Source organism: Opisthorchis viverrini (assembly GCF_000715545.1).
Source record: "Opisthorchis viverrini unplaced genomic scaffold opera_v5_8, whole genome shotgun sequence".
NCBI lineage: Eukaryota > Metazoa > Platyhelminthes > Trematoda > Opisthorchiida > Opisthorchiidae > Opisthorchis > Opisthorchis viverrini.
This window is the reverse complement of record NW_008751664.1, coordinates 2,764,539-2,790,287: the sequence shown is the minus strand read 5'-3', so window position 1 is coordinate 2,790,287 and position 25,749 is coordinate 2,764,539. Positions and strand designations below refer to the sequence as shown.

General features: G+C 44.9%; 2 protein-coding genes across 2 annotated transcripts in view; one reads left to right on the top strand and one right to left on the bottom strand.

The window, feature by feature from the left end:
- The window catches only part of T265_00817 (hypothetical protein), a gene marked incomplete at both ends in the record, with an annotated part of 17,665 nt that extends 7,225 nt beyond the window's left edge, over nucleotides 1-10,440 (top strand). The window contains 7 exons of the mRNA XM_009164689.1: nucleotides 1,791-2,191; nucleotides 5,084-5,162; nucleotides 6,153-6,386; nucleotides 7,645-7,959; nucleotides 9,238-9,359; nucleotides 9,620-9,883; nucleotides 10,233-10,440. Coding sequence (XP_009162953.1) covers nucleotides 1,791-2,191; nucleotides 5,084-5,162; nucleotides 6,153-6,386; nucleotides 7,645-7,959; nucleotides 9,238-9,359; nucleotides 9,620-9,883; nucleotides 10,233-10,440 — 1,623 coding nt within the window. The remainder of the gene's footprint in view (nucleotides 1-1,790; nucleotides 2,192-5,083; nucleotides 5,163-6,152; nucleotides 6,387-7,644; nucleotides 7,960-9,237; nucleotides 9,360-9,619; nucleotides 9,884-10,232) is intronic.
- The window catches only part of T265_00816 (hypothetical protein), a gene marked incomplete at both ends in the record, with an annotated part of 31,999 nt that extends 6,250 nt beyond the window's left edge, over nucleotides 1-25,749 (bottom strand). The window contains 5 exons of the mRNA XM_009164688.1: nucleotides 14,204-14,335; nucleotides 17,113-17,266; nucleotides 20,675-20,779; nucleotides 24,453-24,491; nucleotides 25,696-25,749. Of these exons, the coding sequence (XP_009162952.1) occupies nucleotides 14,204-14,335; nucleotides 17,113-17,266; nucleotides 20,675-20,779; nucleotides 24,453-24,491; nucleotides 25,696-25,749 (484 nt within the window). The remainder of the gene's footprint in view (nucleotides 1-14,203; nucleotides 14,336-17,112; nucleotides 17,267-20,674; nucleotides 20,780-24,452; nucleotides 24,492-25,695) is intronic.

Sequence of the window (25,749 nt, the reverse complement as noted above, 5' to 3'; positions counted from 1 at the left end):
TATATATATATATATATATATATATATATTCGAGGCTTTGTAATTCTGGGATTATGAAGAGGTATGAGTTAGTTGGCAAGGTAGACCAATAGTTTTGGGGCAGGAAAAGTCTGGCTAGTGACTCTGAAGTCCACGAAATGGGTATTTTGACAGCCTCCTAAATAACCTCATCAGCCTTTGGTCTCGGGAACTAGTTGTATTTGGCAACTTGTGGCTGATCTCTAATAGATTTATCGGCTCTTTTCTGATTGACTGTTTTGATTCTTTGTTTCTGACTGCGACCACTGCGAAATAGTCGTTCTTGGAACCATCCAATACCATGGGGAATTATCCTTCTCTGGTGATACCAACTCTCAAAAAAGGCCAGTGTGGGATGATCCTTCAAAACTTATATAAACATTTAGAACCATTGAAAGAGGAGCTTTCAGCTCGGTCCACGTACCACTTTTGCAGCAAAAACTTCAGCGAACTACCCCCATTAGAGCTAGATATCCATCAGTCCCTTCAATCTGATGTGCGAATGGAAGTTTGGGGTCCCCCGTTGTATGTCCTGAAGGCCAAGGCAAAAACAGGTTTGGCGTCTTCTAGCGAAATAGTTTGAGTGGTAGGTAACCTCGTTTGCAATGAGTTGGTGAAGCACATGTAAGACCAGAGCCTTCTCCCGATCTCATCTAGAAGGACTGGGTATACTGTTGTGGCTAACGTTATTCTGTTTGAAGGCTGACCACATGTTTAGGGACATGATTGAGTCGAGTGAATCATCGCGATTTGTGGCTTGGCTACAAGTCCTCAAGAACAGATCTATAGCACAATGGTCAAAGGCACTGGGTACGCTTGATAATAGCATATTAGGGTACCAGTGGAACTAGTCGATGACGGAATCGTAGGACCGCTGAGGCTGTTTCATCTTTACCAAAGTGCGCTGCCAGTGGACCGTACAGATATTATTTCCATTGTACCATTGGTACGGTGCCTAAATATTTATTTTGAGTTTGTTGAACGTTTTAGAAAATGCATGATGGCATGAAAGCGCACAGGACAACATAGCTCCGACAACTCAGCCGTGTTATCATTTAATTGTTTTCTGATGGAAAGCCGTGACCGACTTTGGGGAGTAAATGGAATTTTCGCAACATCTTTGAGCAGAGCGTAAACCAGAACAACATGACTACTTGTGGATGCCAATGCGGACCAGGAGTCTGACAAATACTAGGCAACGATTGCTTTGGACCGTAGTGGATCTTAGCAAAAAGTTCAGCCATACGAGACCGTTTGTCTGTCAACGTCGCACTGGTGAATTCCAATGGAGGAAGGCCTCTCACTGCTGAACGGTTCGGGATCTGGCTACGTATTTACTGTAAAAACGTGGAACATTACTAATTTGCAACTTCTAGGGCGCCTCTGCTAGCGGTTTTTGTGGAACGGGAAACCAGTTTGGATACATCAAAGAATTTCCACCATGAACTGACGGCAAGCAAGGTCAGCCTGGCAAAATCGATGGTGTGATAACTGTTGAGATGGACGGATGACGGAAGCACGTCAAGACGAAAAAACCTGGACTATTCGTTAGGGAACACTTGTTTGCAGATAGTGTACAGTAAGCCGTTTTGGAGGAATGGTATACCATCGACTGCATGGAAAATAGCATTTTTGAGAATTTTTTCACTGCTCCACTCAAAGAGATCACTTCTACTTTTGATAGGTTCTCTCAGATGGCCTCTCGAAACTCGACGACTACTACTTGACATCCTTCCGTTCATTCTTTCACATCCCCAACATTGCTCTTGCAGTCTGAACATTCGCCGACAAATGAAACACCACAGCCGCAAACGAACCGTGTTTCCCTCCTATACTGTCCGATCTGTCGGGAGGAGTTCAATACTTGGCCACTTATGGAAGAGCATTTGTACGAGTCACATGTGACACCAATCGCACCAGTTTGTTGGCGCTGTCAGGGTGTGTTCGCCAACCACAGTCTGCTTTTAGCTCATGAGTGTTTTGATTGGGGTCGGTTGAATCTTCCATGTCAGGCCGTCGTGGATGGTTCTACAGTAGCGACCAGTCGTCGGCGGGCGATACTACAGAACTCGAGTCACCTGGACTATCCACCCGATGGTGTCTTTCTCAAACGACGTTGTGGGTTGTGTTTCAAATCAACGGCGTTGTTTACCAACTACCACAGTTTTCGTCGGTAAGTTCGAGCGTTTTTCTGCATCCACCCTGCTTCCCGTTTGTGAGTTGCAGTTACGCGAAACATTGTGCTAATGCGTCAGCTCTGGGGTTTTCGATCACCAGAGTTAGAGCTTTCCGGTAAGTCGAAAATAACGAAATGCTTTACGAACTACGGTCATCCGTTCAAGTCTCGTGCTTACGGTTTGTATGACAGGTATCCTTTGGTAAGGAACTACAGCCAAATAATTCGTCGCTTACCTATACCAGTAAGAAGAATATTGGACCTATACGCTGATTTGCGTGCCAATCGGGTTTTTGAAGGAGACTCGCCTAGAACCCAGTTGAATCTATCGTTTATGGCGTTCCTAAGCAACTGAATGTGCTGCGCCAAGTCGCTTCATGTGTCGTTTGGCACGAAAGGCCAGTATTGCCACGGATTGCTCAGACGTAACTCATTACTCATAAGGTTGCTGAAAACTCTTCGACAGCCCACGACCGGTTTCGCCCTTCTTGAGGCTCATGAGGCAGGCTCAGTCCCCGAGTTTCCGTCAACACTATACATTGTATCAATTCAGTCAGTTTAATTTATCAACTATAAACCGTGTGCCATAGGCACATTGGTTCTAGCTGCTACAGTTTTCGTCACGGGAAAGTGGGAAAGCACATCCAGTGGATTAAAACATAATAAATGAGAAATTCAGCTGGGTTTCAGCCGAGTCTCCCGTCAAAAGAAATGAATGTATTTCGCTTATTTCGTGCAATTTGGGTTCTAGTAGAACATAAATTTGACGGAAACTCAGGGAATGTACCTACCTAATGAACTCCAAGAAGGGCGTAACTAGTCGTCGGCTATCGAAGAACTTTCAGCAACGTTCCGAGCACTGTATTACGTCTATACGAAGAACATTCCCTTCGAAATTGTAAAACATATCGTCCTGTTCATTGTGTTAATTATTCTACCCAGGATGTATTACGCTATCAGCCACGGTGCTGTAAGTTATCGAACTCAGTCTAATGCTAATGACTTCGGCCCTGAATCACTCTTACTAAGGTAAGAGCCACTAATTCCATGTATCACCTCAATCTCTGGTGCTATTCCAGAGTATGAGTGTATTCTGCAATGAAGTCTGGGCAATCAATCATACGTACGACTACCCGTCAGAAGCCAGTAACGCATCTTCTATCTCTCAGACGTAAGTTTTGGTGGACAATCCAGTTTTCAGCGCTACCTTTCGCACCTTGGTTTGCTCACTGGTCGTAGCGTGTTGAGCAACCTACTCACGGTTTTACCAGGTGTTTGTTGTTTGACACCATCTCCAAATGTTGATAATTGGTTTTTGTAACTCACAATATATGACACCTTCCTTTCGGTTGAAATTCTGGTTCGAGGATGGCAATTTTATTGCTTGTTTACTGTACAAGGTTCACGATTTTATTTACTGATGGATTGATCTCAGGAACAGTGATAAGCCTACAAGGTCGAAAAATGGGTGACATCAGGTTCTCCTTGCGACGTCCTCACTTATGTCGCCTAAGGATGTGGAGGCCAGTTTGTAGTCTACAAAACTAATTTCCATGACCTATTAGCTGAGGTGCGGATGCTTATGGGTTTGGAATATCAAGATGGGAAATCCACCCGTATGTAAGTCTTCTACTCTCTTAGTGGGTGGTGCAATTTCCTTGGCAATATTCCGTCTTCAGGACGATTTCCATAGTGAAAAACGTTTCTTTGAGATGTCTCCCTACTTTGATGTCTCATCGGAGACGAGGACAAAGATTCCTGATATGTGGCTCTTTGCACGACATTTTCTAGTTCTTATTTTCGTATTGAGTTGTTCAACCCATGAATATTGGAATAATCGTCTGTGATTTTACACCACTTGATTGTTGCATAAAACTACTAAGAAAAACCAGGAAGCTTTGGAAGAATGTCTCCTTCGTTTGAATTATCCTAATTTGCTTGGTGGAGTTAGTATTCTCATTTATCCGCTTTTCAAAACACCGATTTTAGTTAAGCCCATGGATCTATGAACTCATTAATGTTTATTATGGTCGCAAAAATGCTGAAGTAGTTTGAAGCGAGTTTGGTTCTTGTGGCCAACAATCCGATCAGTTGAATATCGATTCAGACCGAATTGCCTACCGATTGGCTTTACGGTGGTTTTGTCGTGATAATTCTAATACGAAAGTGTGCTGTCCTCCCATTCCAATAAGCATTTCAGTATCTGGCACCGTGCAAACTTATATTTGGAGCTACCGTTCTACTTGTTGAGCTTCAGATTCAGGCCTGATTGAACGCAGTTTAGATTGGGGTCCCTGGCACAGAACAAGTATGCAGTACGCTTACACAGCCGTCTACCTCTGGAAGGACCAACCCCAGGGACCGAGCACACATTGCCTGCTGCGCTTTGCAGTCTGTTCCCTGAGAGACTATACGATTGAAATACACTTCATGGGACAAGGTGGGGTGATTTTGTATGATGGTCGTACCATAGAGGTGAAACTGTAATACTGTACTGATTGGTGGCACTGTCTTTTCATGCATTGTGATCTATTTAGCTTAAGAAGCGCTGCCATGGGCTCTAGTCCACTTTATATCATTAACTTCATTTCCCAGTAATTTCGGTTCATAGGTGTTGATGCGAATTGGTAAATTTTTCACACTGTATTCCTAGATGCTTGCCATCTAAATAGGACGGAGCCAACTATATAATCAACTGTCAACTAGTGCACTGGATTAACTCCTACGGGTTGCGCACAACTAGCGGATGTGTAGTTGAGGTAAACCAGAAACAGTAGAACTCTCCAGATGGTACTGATTTCCGGCATCTAGACAGACTACTGTAATCAGTATGCTGTGAAAGTGAGAACATCTTCCTTACAAGTTTGTCATTTTTAACTAATATTTCAGTCACAAAGAATCCGAACATCCCTCTGACTCCACACAGATCTTATCAAATGCTGTTCGCCCTCGCTGGAACAAACACAAGGTAATCTATTTCGGTATTATTGTACGGGTTTAGCGGATTGTTTTAATACATGACCATCATTCCTAGTTTTTCTGGGTAACCGACAATGGCCCTGGAATGCACGCCCCCTCCAATGTGAGCCATTTACCGATAGATTCGTACGAAGGTCTTCAGTTACCATCTAACAAAGTGGTGGAGAGCTCACCTGCACGGGTCTTTTAACCACACTGAAAGCCGCATATTTCGTGGAACCTGCATACCCCCCATATTTTCAGTTTATCCCCTTCGTGACCTGCTTAGGAGACGAGCAAATTTTCGATCTGTTATTTCGGGCTGGCCTAGCAGGTTTTATTTATTCATATGACTGACAGGAAATTGGCGCTATGAACCACTCGATTCCTTTTCAGTTCGTCAACTGACAATTCACTTAACCTTTACTGGCTCAGTTTCTCAGTTTGTCACACCGTTTTTTTAACAAGTTATTCGGCGGAATCTCAATTAACGCAGTAATGCCTTTTAGATGTTAAATGGGTTGCCCAGAAATGGAATACTTTAGCTTGTATCACTGACGGGGCTTACCAGCATGCTGATCGTGGAGACTGCACAGGTGGAGTATGTAACGTTAACAGAGCATAATTCCGTATGCATATGCGACATGCTCTGGAATGGTGAAAACTGTTTAGTCACTTAGATGGGAGTTCCTTACACAGAACGAGTGTCTACCGCTCTTTGTGAGCTTTCTCCTCTTTTGTTGGTCACTGTTGGGTGTGTGGACAGGAGATGCCTGTTCATTCCAATTTAGGTCCACCGTTTTTCGATAATCTACAGCGTTCAATGCTTACCATATTATTTTCGATTTGAGAAGTTTAGTCTAGCTGACTTTTCCGTTGTCATGACCTCCCTTTGGTCGAACAATCATTTCTTCGTACTGCTTTGCATCTGTGATGTGTAGTCCCCCTACTTAGGGGTCGTCATTCATATTCCTTGTTACATCTTTTTTTCGTTGCCCAGCGTTTCGATACGAATTTCGAGGACGAGTTCTCTCATCCGCAGTCAGTGGAGACCCTCCGGTCCACACTTCAGCGATTGATGACTCAGTTTCAGGCCCAACCGAAGGATCACTGCGCGAAGTCCAACAAACGTCGCAAGCGTTTCTTTCGGTCGCGCGCAAAGAGATTGTCTGCAGCCCAAAGTGCGTCGTTGTTACACGCACACTCGTCAAGTTGCACCTCTAGTCCACGTCCGGTGGGTAGTTTTAAACCGATCCCCTGTAGATTTTGATATTTCGAACTGAAAATAACGTACGTCTTCCGTGACACTGAGCTCTACACTGTCGGATCACTTCGAAGCAAGTTGATCTCTGGTCTGTTCGTGTTGCTCCCTATACCTTGTCCTTTGCATCCGTCTTCCCTATGACATATCACTTTGAGTGCCTCAGAAATTAACCTTTTACGCCTCCTTGTTTCCCGAATCCCGACACCTTGTCGAAGCTGACTATCTCTGACAGTGAAGTGACACACACCTGTAGTCTAGTCAACACGTGACCACTCTGTGCTTCAGTTCCAGTCAGTACCTCAACGGGTTTTGAGTTGCTACACTGAGGTTCTCGAAGGTAAGGTACGACAGCGCACGGACGTTCCATTGCACAGTCCAAAATAATTTGAAGTTTAACTCTAAGTTCATTGATGTTTGGTGCTCTCCGTGTTGGTGTGCACTGCGCGTGGACTTGGTGCTTCTTCAGGCACACTGAAGCACATAAACTTGGCGTACTTCTGTTTTCGCTTCACCAGCTGTGCTGTGCCCTGAACATCGAGGAGCGTTTACCAGAGTCTTGGTCACCAAGGCATTATCATCGCCGCACTGAATGCACAAGTTATTTCAACGTTTCAATCCTCTAGTTATTGACAGCAATCGGGCAGTTACTCATCGGTTGAAGACAATACTCCTTTTAGATTTTCTATGTGGTTGTATGGGACGCGGTTGTGTATCGCTTGTTTGAGCAAGAAATTTCTCACCAGACGTTTTGAGAATTTTATTTCGGCTCATTTAGTATTGTCTTTCACACTCTTGTCCTGCATGATAATATTTTCATTTGTCATTAGGCCTGCTTTTTTGCCCAATTGGCATTCTGCGCCACTACTTCACTGCAGTCTGCTTTTGGAACTGTTTTGACACACTCCTAAATCTACATCAATCATCATCGACAGCGTGACATCAGTGTCCAACACCGGTGCTTCACTGCCGTACGTCAATATATTCCACTTATCTCGAGCTGATTGAGCCTTAAACTCTGTGAGACCATGGCCAAGTTGGTGTAGGCTTTACGTACTAAAATGGATTCGACAGGAGTGCTTTGATTAAGCCGCTACGTTACTTATTGAATCGTTGTTGAAATACCTCGGGTGAGGCCTTACTCGTGAACTAGGTGCGTTAAAATTTGCTTACTTGTTCGATTGTAAGTAGTATCAGAATTTGAACTTCTCAATCCCCTCATTTTCCCTAGGACTCCGTGACAGACGACGCGACAGATACACCGGCAGCCGTGCCCAGTAATGATTTCATTGCTCCATGCTCCACAGGGTTCACGACTGGGACAAACTGTTGGCGATCATATCCTGGTTATTCGGGAAACATGTCACTTTCGAAGCGATTGAGACTGCACCGAAAACGCGCTCCTGTCGTCAGCACCACTCGTGATTCCCCATATTTACGTGGGAGCCGATACGACAACCCATATAACAGAAGCTACGGAACGATGATCGGTCGATTCGCGTGTAAATGCTGTTCTGCCACTTTTCGTGTGGCTTCTCGCCTCAGGGTATGTTCTATTACATCATTTAACCCCCGATTAATGTACTGTAATTCCCTCGTCCACTTTCAACAGTTTTCGGTGGATCTAGTCCCAACGGTAGATCCAAGTAGTTTTGTTTTGTTTATCTGCATGAGTATACAGTGATTCAAAAGGGATTTCATTTAGTCTGTACTGAAAAACCGGGAAGCACTGTACAGCTCTTTAATCTTTGCTGGGAATCACCAGCATTGCCTATCTCACGAACCCATGGTCTTCTGGCCAGTGGTTAAACAATTAGCCGTTTGGCTAATCAGTAGCGCGATTAACTCTCACCTAGACAGAACGTAGCGCTACTCACCCCCCAACTACGGAAACCATATCACGTGGTCACCTGTTGATTGGCCCCACCAGTGACGACTTACGAAAAGGAAGTTTCGCATGTCTAGTGAAATTATTCTCCATCTGAGCTGCTTATTGGGACATGGCGATGCGAGGAGATCTGGTAATATTCAACAGAGATTTCATCCTACCGTTGACATGTTCACCACCGGTGATACTCAACAAGGACGAAACAGCGCACGGTGCTACTGAGTTTTTCAACATAGATTTGCTTTACTTACAGGACGAAATATCAATTGAGAATTCGCAGAAATCTCGCACTATCAATAAATGAAACAATTTTCGCACTGGCTTGCGTGATGGACCGAATTTAGGGTTACCGAAAATTACACGTAATAATCTCGGGATTTCCTCGGGTACCTAAAGAAATCCGCTGATTTCTTGTGGTGGTCGAGCGGTATTGCTGCAATGATCTCTCCGTAATTCAGTTCACTTGGGATCAATTACACCAAGAAGGTCAGAAAGGAGCAACCGACAAAGAACAGCGAGTCCCCGTTCTGCGGAAAGCCATATTGTGTGACGGTCTGGACGTAAAGTCGTACTGTTCTCTGGTAGGAGTGTGAAGGCAATAAAGTATCTACTTCAGGGGGTCAGTATGTCCATACTTCTTTCGCTACCTGTGTAAGTAGCGATACTGCCTTCGATTGTGGAAGAATGGCTTGGAAAAGGTTGGCCCTAAAAATAACACACTCGCATCGTCCAACAGTTGTCCAAAACCTCTCGCTAGTTATTCATTATGGTAGAAAAACAGGTAAACCTTACCATGAACCCGATGCGACTCCAAACTCATTTGTTGATGGTATCAGCATCAAGAATCCGGTATGTATTTACTTTCTGCACCCTCGGGCCAGACCAGCTCCCTGCAGTCACGTGAGTCAGACTGATGGGTCACAATTTACTCTTCAGGTGTCTGGCAGTCCTGATGCAATGGCTTTTGATGTCCACGGCGTGGGACTTATGCTTGGCTCCAGGGTCGACTCTCGTTTATGGAACAGAATTTCAGTAAATCCTCATCTTTGCGCTGCTCGGTTGTCTGACTGATTTGAGGTCTGGGCGTGGTAAATGGTGTTGGTTTACAGTGTCCGCATACGTTCCGACGGATAGCAACTGGGGGACTGAGAAAGGCAGCTTTCGAGATGTATCACGATTGCTTCGGACAGAGAGAAGTGCAAGCTTAGGGATTGTACCGAGGTACCAAGTTCACAGGTAGTCCGTCTTGGCGGCCGATTCGGTGCAGGTAATGGAGGGCGACTTCTTCACTTATCCATTGGCTGTCATGTGTTCCTAGCCAACACGAGCGTTTATGCCGTGTTACATGGAGGCCACGAACTGCAAACCAGAAGTGGGCTCATTTGGGTGAAGTGGCGATCAGCTACCAGTGGAGAGTTTTATTCGAGAATCTCATTCATTCTATGAGCACACCACCTGACTCTGATCGTGGCATTTTGCGTGCATGCGTATCCATTCGCTTTCGTCCCGCAATGTGCCTGTTGATTCAAGACCATTCTGTTCACAACTTACATGTCTCTATAGCCCAACGGCATGGAGTTGGGTTGGCTGAAAAGCTTCCAAAACTCGACGGCGACAACGATAACAATGCTTTGGATGACGACTGAGAATATGTGAAACGCCATTTTTACAGTCTTCGAGACCGTCTACCTGAGGTCGTACTCCGATGAATACTGGATATCATCACGATCAGCAGCGCTCATTGATGTCAGGAGACCCATACCAGCGACACACGGTGGCTTGCATATCCACCTAATTCAGAATGACCAGGAGCCTAGGGACTGACACAGAGTACTAGTGAATAGCGACGGCCTGAGAAACGGGGACGTTTCCAACAAGAAACGAAAAAACACGCATCCTAACTAATCCGATCATCTATTCCGCGGCTTTAGTGAAACGATCTCCGAAAAGGTTGTGACCTCACTTCTTTCACAGAAATATCGTCTCGAACGGTGGGCTGATCACTTTGAAGGGCAGTTCAGCTGGCTCCTACTGAGTATAGTTCTGGGAGGACCGAATGAACCTGAGTGGAACGGTCGACACCATTTCGCCATCGACAGGACAATCCAGCAAGCAATTGAATTGATTCAACCGAACTAGGCATCTGGCCCAGGTGGTAATCATACTGCAGTCTTCTTGTGTGGCTGACCTGACGACTTTACTCAAAACTACCTCGAATGAAGACAGAATACTAACAGAATGGGGCGCCTCCACATTGATTTCCATATACAAAGAGGTTGCAAGAACGTCGGTCGAAACCACAGCCAGTCTAATGGTCATAGCTTCCAGATTGCTGTCTGGTACAATCCCTACAAAGGTTCGTCCACCATCTGGAGAATCACATTCGCGAGAACCGAAATGAGTTTCAATCTGGCCGTGGTTGTAGCGACCACATATTTACTTTGCGACAATACACGTAGTTGAGCTGCGCCATCCTTCCGACGACCAACAATGATCGTCGTTCTCTACCTCCGGTTTGCTTTTAACTCCGTTGACCCTCGGAAATTGTGGCAGTGTCTGACAGTGGAGGGAGTTCCTTTTAAATTTTTGCTTCCTGTAAGGACTAGATATGCTTCCTGTCTTGGATGGGCATGTGTCTACCGCAATCTCCCTCTTTAGTTCACTCGTCAAATTAGTCGTGGCAATACCACTCATCACAACTTTTTATGTAATCATGCTTTAGCCAATAAACTACACTACGCCATCTATCTGGTACATTTTCTTATGCGCTAAGAGAAGGAGGTGGGGGGGGGTGGGCAGTTGTTCGACAGTTGTTTCGCCGGTACTCTAAAGTCGAATCATGCTTTAGCCAATAAACTACACTACGCCATCTATCTGGTACATTTTCTTATGCGCTAAGAGAAGGAGGTGGGGGGGGGTGGGCAGTTGTTCGACAGTTGTTTCGCCGGTACTAGTTCTAAAGTCGAACCAACATATTTCTTGTTTGACCCTACATCTAACTATGTTCCCAACGGTCTGAACGGTTACTGTGGTTTCCACAATAGTCCCATCATTTAGGCTTCATAGTTGTGGAAACACTATTCCGATCACCTATTCATCCTGCACTCCGCCTGGGGCGGGATGACCCAAGTGGTTAGAGCGTGAATTTACTGACCGAAGGTCCGTTGGTTCGAATCCGACCTCTGCCTCTCGACTTCCCCTGTCTAGGCTTGGGCAACCCGGCAGTATCCCAGCCCTCGTGCCTCCTTCGTGTGGCATGACAGCTAGGGACCGAAAGGGTGCTACAACCGAATGATTTTTCTCTACACTCCGCCTAAACTTACAGGATATTGAGGTTCCCAGAACGCGTCATACAACACACCTATTGCTGTAGCCGCATGAATTTTTGACTCGATCCAGACAAAACTGATGAAGTGTCATGTTATTTTGTCTCCATGGGACACGCTACCCGTATGGTTGTTGAAAACCTTTCAGCAGTGTACTGGATTATTCGAACGATGTTGCAACTGAAACATGGGTGGTCTTTGTGCAGCACGTCCAGTTGAAGGATATCATCTGGGCTTCAGCTGGGTCTTCCATTGAAACTAAATTGGTGTGCAAATAGGTGTGTTTCACCAATCATGCTTTCTGTTGGGAAGGGACAAAGTGCTAAATAAGCACAAAATAGAGTTATTCCAATGTATGTGAGCTTTGTATTCTTGGAAACCAAGGGATGGCGTTTTGGCGTACTTTTGATAAGTTTTGCATTTTTGTCTACTAACCTTAACCGAAGAGCAGGATCATGCAACGTTGACGTGGCTCGCCAGCATTTCCCACACATTTTCGAACGGGTTCCAATATGTGGGACAGTTTACTAACGGAGTATTTCGGGGGAGCAATCGTTCTTGCACCAACCGGATTAAAGCACTGTCACGTTAGAATGTCTTAGCTTGCTCTCAGCAAAGATGCACGACGGTGCTCAGTATGTGTCGTTACACACGAATCACTTATTTTTTACCCAGTGTAGCCCATTATGGCTCACATATCACTGAACCAGCATATTCTCCTTCGTGATGTGATGTGGTGTGTGTCTCCTTCGTGATGTGGTGTGTGTGTGTGTGAATTCCTCGTTTCTGGAAGATGCGTAAGTCTGAAGCCAACCCATCACAAACGCTAAGATTGTATCTGTTTCATTACGGAGTATCAATTTCTTCTCTCTGATCCCATAACTAATGGTCTTCCGTGATACTTCGTGCTGGATTGTGGCTAAGAGAATTTTCTCATTTTGCATGTGTTCCAAGATGAAGACCATCCAATTCTTTGATGGACATGCTTAAAGATCAGTTGAGGGGGAACTCATCCAACTTTTTGATGATCTTGATACTATTCGGAACGGTCTTTGTGACATTCCAGCGTTAGAAAGCTGTTTTCCTGAGAACTGTACTCGGAGGATTTGGCTGTAAAAAATTCCATAAACCTTTTTCGTCACAACGCCTCCGATTGTTACTCCGAACCAAAGCTGTTTCTTCTGCTCCCCTTGAACAGCTGTGATGTGCATGTCATCCTTGACCTAACCTGGATGAACTGTTTCCGTTCAAATACAAGCTTAACTTGTTTTCGAAAAAGTTTGGTGAAAATCGGTAGATTTATTGCTGGGCAACGTTTCGCTTTTGACAGAAAAGCTTCGTCAGGCCAAGTGACTAGGTTCCGAGGTTGGTCGAGATTTAAGGCGGAAGAAGAACCAATCAGCTAAGTCAATGCGAAATGTCTGTTGGATGTCGGCCGAGGGATTCTTGTGTGTTAGGGTGGGTGAACAAGTGTTGGGTCGGTGGGGAACCTACATGTGTTTGGGTCCAGCCTAGGCTCTAGTTCTTCTGGTTTGGTTCATTTGATGGTCCCTCTTGAACGTCGTTTGAACCGACTGTCCGTCTGTGTTGATGAGCTAGTGCTAAGATAGTTGTGTAAGGGGGACGCTGTGACCTTCGGTCGGGTTGGGATTTCCACCACCACCCCCACCCCCCGGTCTTTTGCTAATGATTCTACGTGGATTGACAACCACACAGTCACGTGTCAACTCGGCTTAGCTAAGACCGCTTTCCATATGCTCGCCAGTTCCACACCCTTGATTCTATTCACGCTGTGATGCCTAGTAATTTCCACCGCCTCGGCTGTCAACCTCTGTGGTGTGAATCGCAGCCCCGTCTTAAAACTTCCACATTCTCCAGTGTCTAAGGCATGTACCGCCATCGCTGAGTCTTTGGCCAGCGTTTGGTATTCTGCATTCCTTGGTGGTTTGTTTATCCTTCTTTTATGCTCACCAGTTCTGGTGTGCAATTCCCTGGCAGTTTGTCTCATGTAAACCTTAATGCAATCGCTGCAGTTAATTTTATACACGCAACCCCTAGTCCTTTCAACCGGCAGGGTGAATGGCATGGTAGATAACACTTTGTTGTTGACGGGGAACGTCACTGTGTGACTATACACACCTTGCATTTGTGTTGCTCCCCGATGTGTGTTCAATCGACTGTCCTGATGAAGGGGCCTGTACGGTGTTTCGTGCCATCTGTGAACGCGGTATTCCCTAAGTTCTCCGAGTATCAGCTCAAACTTGGTCGCATATTTCAGCTTCAAATTTAGGAACGTACTACATTGGAAGGAAACTGTTGAGAATTTGAGGGTTATACGTTGACTGGATGGCCATACGTGGCGCATGAATTTTGCATTCCGAATTGAAAACTCCAGCTGGTTATGGAACCGCTGTCAGCTGGTACTCTGGATAGTATGAACTGTACGCACGATACCTTGGCGATTGGTGTTTCTTTGAAACAGTATTTTTTATTGAATGTTATTATAATAGCAGGAAGCATTAACAGATTTTTTCATTTTTTGTAGGCCCACTATTTATTCAAACACGGCCACATACCACAAAGTTTGGGTGGTTTGTCTCCTACCGCAGACGAAGCTACCGCATCATCACGCAACAGAATGGTGCAATCAGGCGTTAAGCTCGCATCCCGCCTCGGAACCAAGCGTGAACGACAATCCAAACGCCACCCTAAGCGGGCAAATCAAAACCAACAGCCTTCAACATCCGTGAATTCGAGTGGTTTACCCGACCAATTGGAGACTGACCCAATGATCTCATCCACAGCAAACACTCTGAATAACTCCACAGAATCACCTCGAACTCCTGGTCCAAGGAAGAGCATCAGAGGTTTTCCGGTTGATTGGCTGTCTGTAAGTGCTCGCTTTTCCTTGATTACCGAAACCGGTTTTTGTCCATTTTTGGGCGGCTATCTATGATCGTTGGGTATCGAATTCGTCGACTTGTTCGTTACCACTCGTTTCCATTGGCACAAATAAATTTTATGCACTCCCATAACACGACAACCGATGCCGTTCCCGCCTTCAGCACACGCTGTCACTCAAATTTCGGTCGACCGTATCCTATTTTCCGCCCACTGAGAACGCGTTTGCAACCAGGAGCTTTTGTCTCACAGGTCATGGTAGATGCTGGTGGCGGTGATGATGTTGAGTTATGGGATATCAATTGTCCCATTGCTTTTGTCGCCTAAACGATATTTATTGTTTACATGGTACCTTTATTGATGTTGGTGAGAACGGTATCGATTAATGCATGAGTTGGAATGGAAATGTCGTAACATAGTGCCCATGACGTTTTTTTTTAGCAAATTAGGGACACAACAGGCCATGACATGTGATCAACTGGGAAAACCATGTAACAGCGGTGTTTGATCAATTATCTCGGAGTTGAATGGAATGCGATACTGTGTGTATGAGCTGTTCTTGTCCTCTAACTGTGTTTGGGACACGTATGTTAACGAATTCATGTGCAATGTTTCCTTTATGCTCGACAGATGCATGTCATTTATCCTTAGATTAGTAGTAAGTGGCAGTGCACTCTGGGGGATGTACACCAGGGATGGAGTCATTTAATGGGGCGATCGATAAATTTGCATGCACACGCTCGGAAGTGCTTCTTTGAGCTCCATGCGCAAAACCTGGCGTCAGGTAATTGAAGTGATCAGTATATGACAGATTTTCCAGCGAACAGTGATCGAACGACGGAGTGAGGCTTCAGTTACTAACAATGCAAACGTAGAGCACAATAAACTACAAACACAGACACGTTTTGCGAGCTCTTCCAACTGGCCTGAGCATTATCACACAGGAACAATACCACTTGATGTCCTTGTAGTTGAATTGTCTGGTACATCTACAGTCAAGTGTCCACCGTTGTATTGAACTAGATTCTTATAGTACCGCTCGGACAACTCACTCGATGCTCAACTGGTAAAATAATGTACCCAGTTCTAAAGTGTCAGCTTCAACCTACCATACTTGGTTGAAACTTCCTACACCTCGGACGCCGGCCAATGCTCACACCTTAGAGCGGGGGCTCAGAGTGCATCAGGGGTCCTCTTTTTCATTGTATCTGTATTGTAGACTGTCTCTATCGACTTATACTGTGAGCATAATGCAGAGAGCTTTCAGCTGCACCGGACTGACTCAGCCAAAAATTTCGACCAGCCATTTCGGTTTATAAGCTGTAAACCACGCATTAAGGGTACACTGGTTCTAGCTGTTACAGTTCCGTTGCCAACTTACAGGTGGCACACTTCCAACAGAGATGCAGCTTCGAAATGGCGAGTTCTGCTCGTACTATGTTGGTCAAAGTTTTCGGGTGGATACAGTTTATAGGAAAGTGGAGAGGGATCTTTCTCCGCAAAAAGTCAGGTATTTTTTTGGGTACTTTGAAAAATGTCTTCCTAATACAGGATGGCGCGTTGCGGTAAAAGAGTGTGGCGTGCATAAATATTCTGTAGAAAAATGAAGGAGAGCGTTATCCAGGAAGTACAACCGAATGCTTCTGTTCGCTTGTGTCGTTCAACGGCTGCCAAATGTGTTTCAAAAAGGTACTCTTTCTTAGGCAACAGTCAGGTATTCTTCATTGCCCCTCTTATCAGTCTTGAGGATAAAATAAGGATTCTGGTACAACGACCTTCTTTAATCAGTTATTTTTAGCCACTCCCTCTCCCGGTTCGCTAAAATACATCATATTTGTTCCTTTCCCATGTCACTCAATATACATTATAGATATGAGGATAAGAGCTTTTTGTTTGCTATCTGCTGCCACTAATCGATTCACCCTGGAATTGTGGTTGACTGACTAACAAGCACTCCGATCGCTGTGTTCGTTCACTATTCGTTCCCATGGTAATGTGTCGCTCAAACCCCCCGAACAATGTGATTCTTTCCTGTCACTCAAACTGAGTTGTTATAGTCTATAGCCTATTTTACGCGTTATTGTGTTCCCAGTTTGTCGGAACATTTTAATGCTTCATTCTGACATATACTTTGACACATCCAATATATTTAGACAAGAGTTCATGGTCACGGGATCTCGTTTGGCACTTCTCCCTTGATGGTCATGCACAGCACCAGGAGATTGCGTCACTGGGTACCTTGAACTCTTTTTTGACGGAAAACTGTTACCCAGTTATTCATTACGGCAAAAGGTACTTGCGAACAACCAAACGTAAAAATAAGAAACGAGTTTTTCTTGTTTTACCACAATTCAAATGACGCTTAACTCTTTTCATTCACTCAGAGGAAAACAACAGTTCTTACCACAGTGTCCTTCTCTAGGGAAACTCATCCTCATGGCGGCTGATCCCCTCAGAATCCCTTTCAGAATCAATAGAAAATGAAACATTCAGCAACCGAGTTCATTCACGCTTTTGGACCCGTTCACCCTCTATCGAGACCATGACTACTGGAAGATATAATCGGGTTGTTCACTTTGTTTACCTACATTGCAAATGCGTAAATCGCAAATGTAGCATATTAGGCTTGTGGGTCCTGCTAAGGCAGAAGAATCACAATGTACGCACAACGAAACGGAATACTCAGCAAGTTGTATCACCGGCTGTCGTAGTTCCAGCCTAACGCATCTGCAGAACCCCTGGAAGAAAGAAAAATTGAAGGTTGTCTAAATGATGTAGTTCAGAGCGACTTGTGCGATCTCGGTGTTACATTGGAAGATTAACAGAATCTAGTAGGTTTTCATAAAGGAAACTACTCACAAGGTTGCTGAAAACTCTTCTTCGACAGCCCACGACTGGTTTCGCCCTTCTTGGGGCTCATCAGGTAGGCGCAGCCCCCGAGTTTCCGTCAACCTTGTGGTCTACTTGAACCCAAATTACACTGTTTTTGAGAAATACACTCATTTGCAAATCAATTTGGTTTTCACGGAAGAATCTAGTAGGGGTTGTCAGGATTCCCCTACCATACGTTTTCTGACGATTGTAGGAGTATAACCGATGTTCGATAGAAACTGTTGATACCCTAACTGATCTCAAGAGTAGGGAATCGAGGATACTCAAACGACCCAGTAGAGGTGGTCGCCTTAGGGAGGGAGCACTGTGTAAGCGATACGGAAGCTGACATCTGCGTAGACAACCGAAGTGAGATCTTTTTTGTGTTGGTTAGTTATAAGCCACTGATGCATATTTGTATGGGTAACTGCATTGCATAAAATTTTATTCCAAGCGGCATTGCTAGTAGGTGAACAGATCGAAGCGCCGTTCAGTCCTCTTTCGTCATCGTTCCTGAGTTGGACTGGCGTAAGGCCACCAATTTTTTTCATCGGATGTGTTGTACCAAGCATTATCTATTGTGCCTACGACATTTATGAAGTGATATACTGAGGATCAGTTCCATTATCCATGGAAAAACGTCTCAGCAGTGATTGCCAGTGATTCAGTTTAAGGCACCGCAGTCTCTGTCAAAAGCGATAGCCTCCCAACTGAGACCAGTGTACTCTATTTCCGTGTGACTTGAAAACTTTTTGGAGATTAGCCCACATCTTACAATAAAAATCGCTCCTGATGTTCTCTTCCTGTGGAAGCTCCTCTCCAGAATGAAAGCTTCTCGTATCCCAACCCAGGTTGGTAACTGACTGCTCACATTGTGACAAAATTATTTCCAAGTCACTTGTTAGCCCCGTAACACTACTACAGCCTCTACTCTGTGCAAGGAAGAAACCGCATCTTGCTGGTTTATCGAAGCCTCGTCAGTCGGTAGAGTATCTCTCAGAGGAAAGATCTTCAAAGTAACCGCTTTCTCTCCTTTTCCAAACTGTCCTTCCAGAGAGAATGGTTGTAGTACAGTTCTTCCATCCTGTAGAGGCTATTTGAAGATACTGACCAAAATTGGCGTCTTCCCATCCAATAATCATCTCTTTAGAAGGACAGAGCTCTCTCTGTAAAGACATGAATAAGAAACGGACTCTTATATAGCCGTACGCAACATTTCTCTTGGAGGTCGCATGGCACACGTACTATACTTCAGAATACAACAGTGTTCACGAAGCAAGTAGAAATTGTCGAATTTCCGGGTTTCAGAAGCCGATCATACTAGTTATTTGATATTTCGATCGTTTCTTCTTCCAAACAAGTTAGCTTGTTGATCTTTCAGGCGTCAGCGTAGCGTAAAAGCTGGGGAATCAAATTCACTGATCCTGTTCAAACTAAATTCCCGTACAATGAGGAACCAATTCGAAGTAACCCACAGCACCTCTGCTGTAATTTCCGGTAAACGGAACCCACTGAACATTCCAAATGCCCCGTTTTGCTGTGATTCCTTTTGGGAAGTTTTAATGTATTCCTTGTAACCAAACCAATGGAATTGATCTTGATGGACTATCCACCAGACCGACCAACAACGACATCCTCCAATGGATGATCCTTTCTTGGGGGAACATTTGTCGAGCGATATTTCAGGGAATCACCTAAAAGTGGTGTGCTCCAAGTGATAGTCACTCTAGAGGGAGATGAATATAGAACAGTGCTTAGTTGTGATGGTATCATCTCATTTTAACTGATTGTGGTGTGTAGCATGTTTAGGCTAGTCTGAGCCATCATGTCAGGTCCTTGTATTTCTGGTTTGTTCTGTATCAGATGGTAACTTCACTCTCTAGCAGTTGTGTAGGCTTCACTGAAAAAGTTTCAATTTTCCATCCGAATTGAACGTAGTTATCGAGTAGTTACATTCTTACTAGTGCCGCACTTATCACCATACCACTTGCGCGAACCTTTTGGATGTGCACATAAGACAAGGAGACGATGACTGTATGGTTCATGAAGCATCTACTTCCAGCGTTAGGGTAAGCGATTGGGCATTAGAACCGTCGGATTTTAACAAGACTCAAAACCATTTCGTTTACCCATTGGTAATGTAAGTTTCCTCGGTTCGTTCTTGTGGTGGTGACGGAGTTATCGCTATTTTTCAGTCGTGGCAGTGGTCTTAAAAATACCCCTCACTGAAATAAACTGCGTTTAACTGTGATCGAACCTGTTCAATCGGTCGGCACTGTGTAAACGGATCCATGTCTGACTATGTTATGGGTAGGCTTTGACATTTCTGTTTCCCGGAGGGGATTACCGATGCTGCAGGTTCGCATAGCATTGTGATAGATCTTTTGGAATGTGACGGGATAGAACGTCTCCTTAAAATATCTATGAACCATCACATTATAGTTGCCACGAGCTATGCGTTTCGCGGATGCCAAATTTTTTGCTTAAATTCTGCACAGTTCGTACCGACAAGCGATTTGTAATTTGCTCAAGTTATCGGTTTCGCTGTCTCTGAAGTTTTCACTCGGGGTCGATGTAAATCTGATGGAATGGCGCCCTCTGCGTGGCATGAAGAACTCGTTACAGAGGCTATTAGTGCACAGGTGATGATAGCCATAATACAAATCAGAAGGTGTATGCACTAATAATTGTTTTTAACTGTGATTGACAGTTGTTTACAGGAGTGATTTGGAGCATGTACAAAATAAAGAGCAATATAAAATGTGGAGCAAGTCAACATGGAACTTATCGTATGTGAGAGTCCCTTGGTGAAAGTCCGGACATCGGGGACGTGTTTCCTCCGCAGTTTGGCTGCTACACGTATTCCATAATTGTCCGTGGACTTGGAGTGTTTGGCTGACCCCTTGCTCCCTGCGCGCGCGCGAGTCTGTGCGCTGACTGTTTTCGGTTTTCCTATATGTAGGTCCGTTTCCGCGTACGTGGGCGCGTCAGCACGTGAGTGGTTGGTACGCTCACTAGACGGTGCAGACAATCGACGTCTGATGTGACGTGGTTGTGGGCATGAAAAGGAGACACGTCTAGTGATCCAGTGAGCGACTGTGGGCTGAACAGTCAAGTGTGTGGGTGACTGGGTCGCTACAAGGCCTCGTTTCTGAGGGTTTCTCACACCTGCTTCGGTAGCTCCGTTTCCAGACCTTTCTATCGAGTGATCTAAGGCGATTGTCTGTTTTCCAAAGATTCGAGAGGGCGTCGGGTAAAAGTAGGAACAAACTTACTTCGGGTAGCTCATCGGTGCTTTTTTGTGGCTTGGAGTATCTAGGTGGCTGGTGATCCTGGTTCTCTTCACGCATACAGGCTTGCAGGCTGTGCAGTTCACATGGCTATGGTTTTCCAGAAGAAACCGAAAACGCAAAGAATGCCGCAAGCTGTTCCACTTGGTTCGTTCGACTGATGCTTGGAAACCTCTTGTCAACGAAATAATCAGGGATCAAAATGACTCCCTAGTATGCAGCGAAGCAGAGCATTTGAACCGCTGGGCATAGTACTTTGAACAGCGATTCAGCTGGCCATCTGCTGCCTCCAATCCAGAATCCTTACCCTCAACAGAAAGGTGGCCTTCAGTCTCGGAAGTGTCCGAGTGTATTTATCTACTCAAGCGTCATCGTGCCGCTGGTTCTGACGACCTTTCACCTGCTGGCGGTGGGCTCCTCAGCCAGTGCCTGTCTAGCCTATTTGAGTATATCTGGGAGAAACAGACTATCCCAAACAACCGGAGTGAATGGATAGTAGTGCTCGCAGTGAATGTATTAACCACAGAGGTGTCAGTTTGACGTTTGTTGTGACAAGGCTTCTGGTGTCACTGATTCTTCACCGTCTTACGGTGGCACGCGAAACTTCGACTCGTGAGAATCAAGCGGGATTTCGACCGGGTAGAGGCTGCGTTGACCACATCTTCACACTCCGTCAGGTGTTAGAGCAACGCCGCATGTACAGACGACCCACAATCTTGGTATTCCTTGACTTCAAGGGTGCGTTCGATTCTGTTGATCGATCAGTGTTGTTAACTACACTTGTTCAACAGGGTATGCCCCAGAGGTTTGTAAACACAATCCGATCCCTATATTCACATACTTCTGGGCCTGTGAATGTATGGTGAACTCTCCAAAAGCTTCTCTACAAAAAGTGTTGTCCCACTCTCTCCATCCTCGTCCAACTTCATCATTGATGAAATAATGAAGTGAACGCTGGAAGTTCTTCAAAACCGCGGTGTTCAAATTGTTGCTGATGAGAGCCTTGTCATTCTGGAGTAGGCGAACGACATCGCTCTCCTCTTTAAAGACCAAAGCGAAGCACAATCCCTGTTGAATAGACTGACCACCATCGTACCATCTTTTGGCATGCGCCTTACACCTTCAAAGTTCAAAATCACGCTTTAGAACGTGCTGTCTCCGAATATACCCCCTACAATTCAACCGGAATCACTAGAGATTGTGCAAATCTTTTTTGCATACCTCAGTAGTTGTATTAACTCTGATCGAAATGTTTCTGGTGAAGTCAGTGCGAGAATCTCAAAGGCTCGAATCACGTTTGCTAATTTTCGCCCCTTGTGGCCCCATATACGCATATCACTAAATCTTAAGGGTCGTGTGTACCAGGATACAGTAAGGGCTGTACTGTTGTGTGGGTGCGAGACGTGGTTTCTGGGGATAGATGATGTGAGGCGCCTCCGGGTATTTGACCATCGATGCCTCAGACGCGTGGCTGATTTTGGATGGCGTCAGCGTGTTAGTAACGAGGTTATTATAAAACGGGTATTTGATTGTGCGTCAGGTACTTCAATCGCGGAAAGCATCCAGCCCCGGTGACTACGGTGGCTCGGCTATGCGGAAACACCGTCTACCGAGACGAGTGTTGTTCTCCGTGCTCCCTGGCGCAAACCGCGAGGTGGACAGCGCATGACTTGGAGGAAGGCGTGAAAGAGATCACAAAGAGTTTGGGTGTTGTTGGTGTTTTACCCATTCCAGGATGAGGTCCTCGTGACCCTACCTATGCTTGGCTGGAGACGTTGCAGGAAATGACGGTTAATCGATATCAGTGGCGTTCGTGCCGTCAGTTTCTTTCCAGATTGTCCGATTGAGCGCTTGGAGATGTAGATACCTCAGAACGCTTGACATAGGCCAGTACTAGGTCTCCTCTCTCACCCACTCTTTTCCTCTTCTTTTCATTCTGAGGTCTTAAATATGATAAGACCAACCTTATGGTTGTACAGCAGTGAAGCATCACTGACAACACTGATGCTATCTTTTATGATGACGATGGGATTGTATTGCCATTTTTGCGGTCTACCGGTTTTCGTTTATCAGTGCATGCCAGTTGAAGTTAGCGTGAACTTTATGCGCCATAAAGAAGTAATCATATTATGTTCGCAGGTGTTTTCGACTTAGTTTTTACGTTGTGCACATTACACATTATCTTTGAATGTTTTCGCTCCGAAGCTTTGAAAGACATTCTCGATTTGCGGAAAAATCGCAAACTGCTCGTTTATAGCTATACAATATAGAAAGATTGCCACACATTTTCCCCATTGTTACAGCTAATCTAGTTTTCTGATTTGAATGGTCCACAGTACTTGGTTTCTCCTCAAGTATGTAATCGAATTCGGTCTTGGTGGGTCACCAGTCGTTCTGGTTTTGAATTCCAGTCATCTGTAAATCGATTTCATCAGAACTCTGACAATCTTTGTGGTTAGGAGTCCTCAGATAGTCATTACGGAAACCGATGACCTCGTTAGACCCACCGTGTCCGGATTTATGAGGCCGTGCGAACTGTTCCGGGGACGTGTCCTAGAGGTGTTCCGTTCTTTAATTTTCTGTTAACATATGATCTTGCAACAGCTGACTCAACCCATAAATGTTGACTGTTTTCGCCATCCCAAAACTATTAATTCTTCGTTTTCAAGTAGAATTAGTTCTCGCTTTATATAAGAAGTTCTCTTGTTACACTGGAAACTTGTTTCCAATGGTTGTTCTTCCCTAATGGAGATGTAGACATGAATAAACCCTTGTGCCTTGTGTCCACGGGCATAAAAATTGAGTCCGGACACCGTTGTAAATCAGTACGATGTATGCGTATTTCGTACTTTTGGAACTGCGGCTTATTTCTGGCCACGTGATAAAATCTTCCTATGTTGGAAACGTGCAAACACAAATCTACTGAACTAGGTCATGGTAACTGTGGAGGTGGGAAAATTACTAATCGATCAGACATAAGCTATGACTCAACTTCAGTTTTATGGTGCCTTTTCAGGAGATGTTTTCAGAGGTAAACCGTATTATTCCTACCCTGGTACTATAGTTCTTCATTGTGTTAACATGAAAAAATCTAAATTTGTGCATTACCGTTATTTGCTTCCATATCCAAAAGCAGGTATTTCTCCCTCCAAAAGAGACTATTCACACTATGACCAGCGTCCCGTTCGATGAGTGATCTTCGTTAAACCCGGGGGGGGGGGACGGAACGCACTTATTATGAGGTTTCAGAAAACTTTTCAGCAACAGCCTTATGAGTGGTGCGCCTCGTCAAGAAGACATACCGCGATACCTCGAATATCGCAGCACATTTGGTTAGAGAGTATCATAAACGGGAGACTAAGCTGATATTCAACCTGGTCTTTCGTCAACACCACCTTAGTTTGTAAAGGAGGGGACTATTTTGTTTGTGATCCCCTTATTCAGTGGCTGTAAATCGGATAGTGCGTTTATTTTTTATCCTATCATTCACCGTTTTATTTTGTTCCGACACCCTCTGTGTCTGTGTTTCCAGAATGAAGTCTGTAGGACTTCACTAATATTATGCAACCGAACGTTGTTCACATTACTGAGAGCAAACTTTTCAGTGGGAGAACCGCCCTGTACGAAATGAATGATAGCCGAAAGTTTGCCGGAAATTTAGTTGTAACAGTGTTGGTCCAAATTGCGTCCCAGCAGTTAGTTTGATCAGTTATTTTGATCACCAACGATGGTCGGACGCAGTAAATTGACCTGGACAACTTACTTTTGAAAATGTTCTAAATGCTTTGACCTCGTCCTCGTACTGCAGGAGAAGCAAAAGAACGTATCCCTACACGAAGCTTCCATTCAAACACCCTTTCAGCTTTTTGACAATCAAGTGAACTTCTCGTCTGTGTTCAAAATGCAGTGCGTCGAAATGCCTTTTTCCTGGACCCAAATTTGGTCACCATTGTTCAAAATATTCTTAGGATCGGAGGGGTGAATGTTCCAGGGTCTAAATTTGTGGTGCTACCTTGATTGGATCTGTCATGGGGTCTCGCGCCACGCTCCACTTTAATGTATACATATTTTTGTTCGGATGTGTGCTTACTTCCGGTTAATCGGTTGTTTATGTTGTACCAGTTGTCCACCAGACATGATGTGTAGTAAGGATTGGTTTTAGTGTCGGCCTGCAGCTTTGCGGTTGCACGTGTGTGACTCGTTCCAGCACACACTCGGAGCCCTTCTCTATGGGTACATAGTGAGACATTTGTCAGGAGGGACCGGAGCACATGTTCACGGATTGTTGCTATCATGTGTTTGACAGTTCTGACAAAAAAATGGCAAGGTTTTATCATCGATCTGGAGTTAACTGATGAACGGTTGTTGGCCATCGTGATCCACGTACTACGTCACATGGTCCGAACAAGGGAAGCGTTCAGCGTAAGTGCTTAGTTGTCAGCCGTTCCAGATGTCTGTATATATAGTCAGGCCTGATTCGTATGACAACCCTGGAACCCGCTATGAGCGATCGGTTATCAAATGACGTGGAAGGTATCCGCGGTTTACAGTTTTAACAGCTCGTCAGTCATATGTGGAAGACTGACAACAAAAGTAGTGGTGATCGAGAGACCGGTCTCTCTACAGGGTTATCGTATTAAATGCCTATCCGCTTTGGATTAGGCTACTATTCGCATTGAGCGCTGAACTGTTCGGAAGTGGAAGGAAGGTCGAAAACCTTATGGCCCAGTACTGTGAACAAGTTTGAATAAAAGGGTCGTTTCCATTCGGTAGCTTCGTTTATTGAGATTTTTCATCTACCGCTGACGATAATCGATTCTGGGAGTGGGGATCTAAATTTGGTTGAACAGTGGTTGAACATCACATCAGATAGAGGTATGGTATCTTCTGTCCTGGTGCAAGCAATCGCCTTGCGGATCGTGATCGGAAGGTTCTTAAGCTGTACAGTGCTGGTGATTTCCAATAAGGTTGATGCAACTGTGCGACGCCTCTCAGCGTATACTCACCTTACTTGTTATGTGAAATCTCAAATGAAACTTCGAAATTTCCCCACCATCCAT